The sequence below is a fragment of the Pinus tabuliformis genome, chromosome 3_2, assembly GCF_031772625.1.
Source record: "Pinus tabuliformis cultivar Carrire ecotype Pingquan chromosome 3_2, CPIR1, whole genome shotgun sequence".
Classification (NCBI taxonomy): domain Eukaryota; kingdom Viridiplantae; phylum Streptophyta; class Pinopsida; order Pinales; family Pinaceae; genus Pinus; species Pinus tabuliformis.
The window spans coordinates 975,231,504-975,232,706 of NC_142302.1; the positions used below are offsets into that span (position 1 = coordinate 975,231,504).

Below are 1,203 nucleotides of genomic sequence, written 5' to 3' on the forward strand. Positions count from 1 at the left end.
GATTTCAAAATAATTGATATTGTTTGTATCATATTCTGCGTTGAAGAATGAACTCGGAGAGGAGGTGTAGTCAGTTCTCTAGCTCTATGTCATATGCAATGTGACATTGGGACTGCGATCCCAATTTTCTCAAGCAACGAACCCAAATATCAGCCTTCCAGCTGATTTGATCCTGTTACCAATATGCTACTTCATTGAGCAAAAAGCAATTTTGTTCACGTGAGGTATAGCAATTGAAGGCCGACTGTGGAGTGACATGAGAAAGGCGATGGAATGATATGCATATTCTACTCCTCGGACCATACGCTGCTCCCATACGCCCATGGTATGATAGCCCATAGTCCTATCGCTGCTCCCATACGACTACTCTTCGATACTTTGTCCATACTTTAACTAGTAAACCACCAGGAGACACGAGCTTTGAAACAGAACCCCAATACATAATCCTTTTAACTGCACCATCAGGATGAAGTCCAATTGCATCTAAAGTCCCTTTATCATTGACAAGTCTAAACTGTCTTTGTAATTTGGATTCCAATATATCATCTGTCAGGAAGTTGATATTGGTAAATCCATCCTGAACAACAAGATTTCTAACCAATTCCACAACTGCTTCACTGTAATCCGTTCCAGTCAAGTCTGAATATCCTTGCTTTGCAAGTGCATGAAGGAATAGTCCATTCCCAGTTCCAATATCAAGGACACGCTGTATAACGTTGTCTCTGCTTCAAACTGGTGGCCTATGAATTGTAGGATGTCTGCTTTGATTGAGGGGTTGCCAGATGCAATTTCACTTCAGTGCCTAGTGCGTGTGCCATTCACATTTCATCCTCAATAAACCAACTGGAGTTTACAAACGTTGGATTGATGGTCTGCACAGAGATTGTTGCGTGCTTACTATGAAGGGTTAGTGATAGAGAGTACCTGTTGGTGATAATTATTAGTAGACCATCTTGCTTGAAGTATTTCGCTGCCAATTCCATCCATGTACACTATTTGAAGGGGTTTGCAATTTGAGTCTAGCTGCATAGACTTCTGCTAATGGTTGGGTTGTCATATACTGATTTAGATTTCTGAAGAGATATGTTGTCTCCATCTCATCGTGTAACCAGGAGGAGTATCGGTTTGACAAAATTGGTACATTGGTATGCAAATCAATGTTAACGTCGTTCACTAGACCCATGGAACGTGCAGTACTGTAAA

General features: G+C 41.1%; 1 protein-coding gene across 1 annotated transcript; it reads right to left on the minus strand.

Annotated features, from left to right (window-relative positions):
- Positions 1-343: 343 nt before the first annotated feature.
- LOC149183889 (uncharacterized) lies at positions 344-987 on the minus strand. Its single transcript, XM_089415130.1, has 2 exons — positions 925-987; positions 344-706 (listed from the first exon to the last, which is right to left on the minus strand). The coding sequence occupies exons 1-2, from the start codon at positions 985-987 to the stop codon at positions 344-346; spliced, it is 426 nt and encodes a 141-aa protein (XP_089271256.1).
- Positions 988-1,203: the final 216 nt, after the last annotated feature.

Coding starts and splice junctions, on each gene's coding strand:
- LOC149183889 (XM_089415130.1), bottom strand. CDS start 987: ATGGATGGAATTGGCAGCGAAATACTTCAAGCAAGATGGTCTACTAAT. Junction 707..924: donor CTAATAATTATCACCAACAG/GTACTCTCTATC, acceptor AACGTTATACAG/CGTGTCCTTGATATTGGAAC.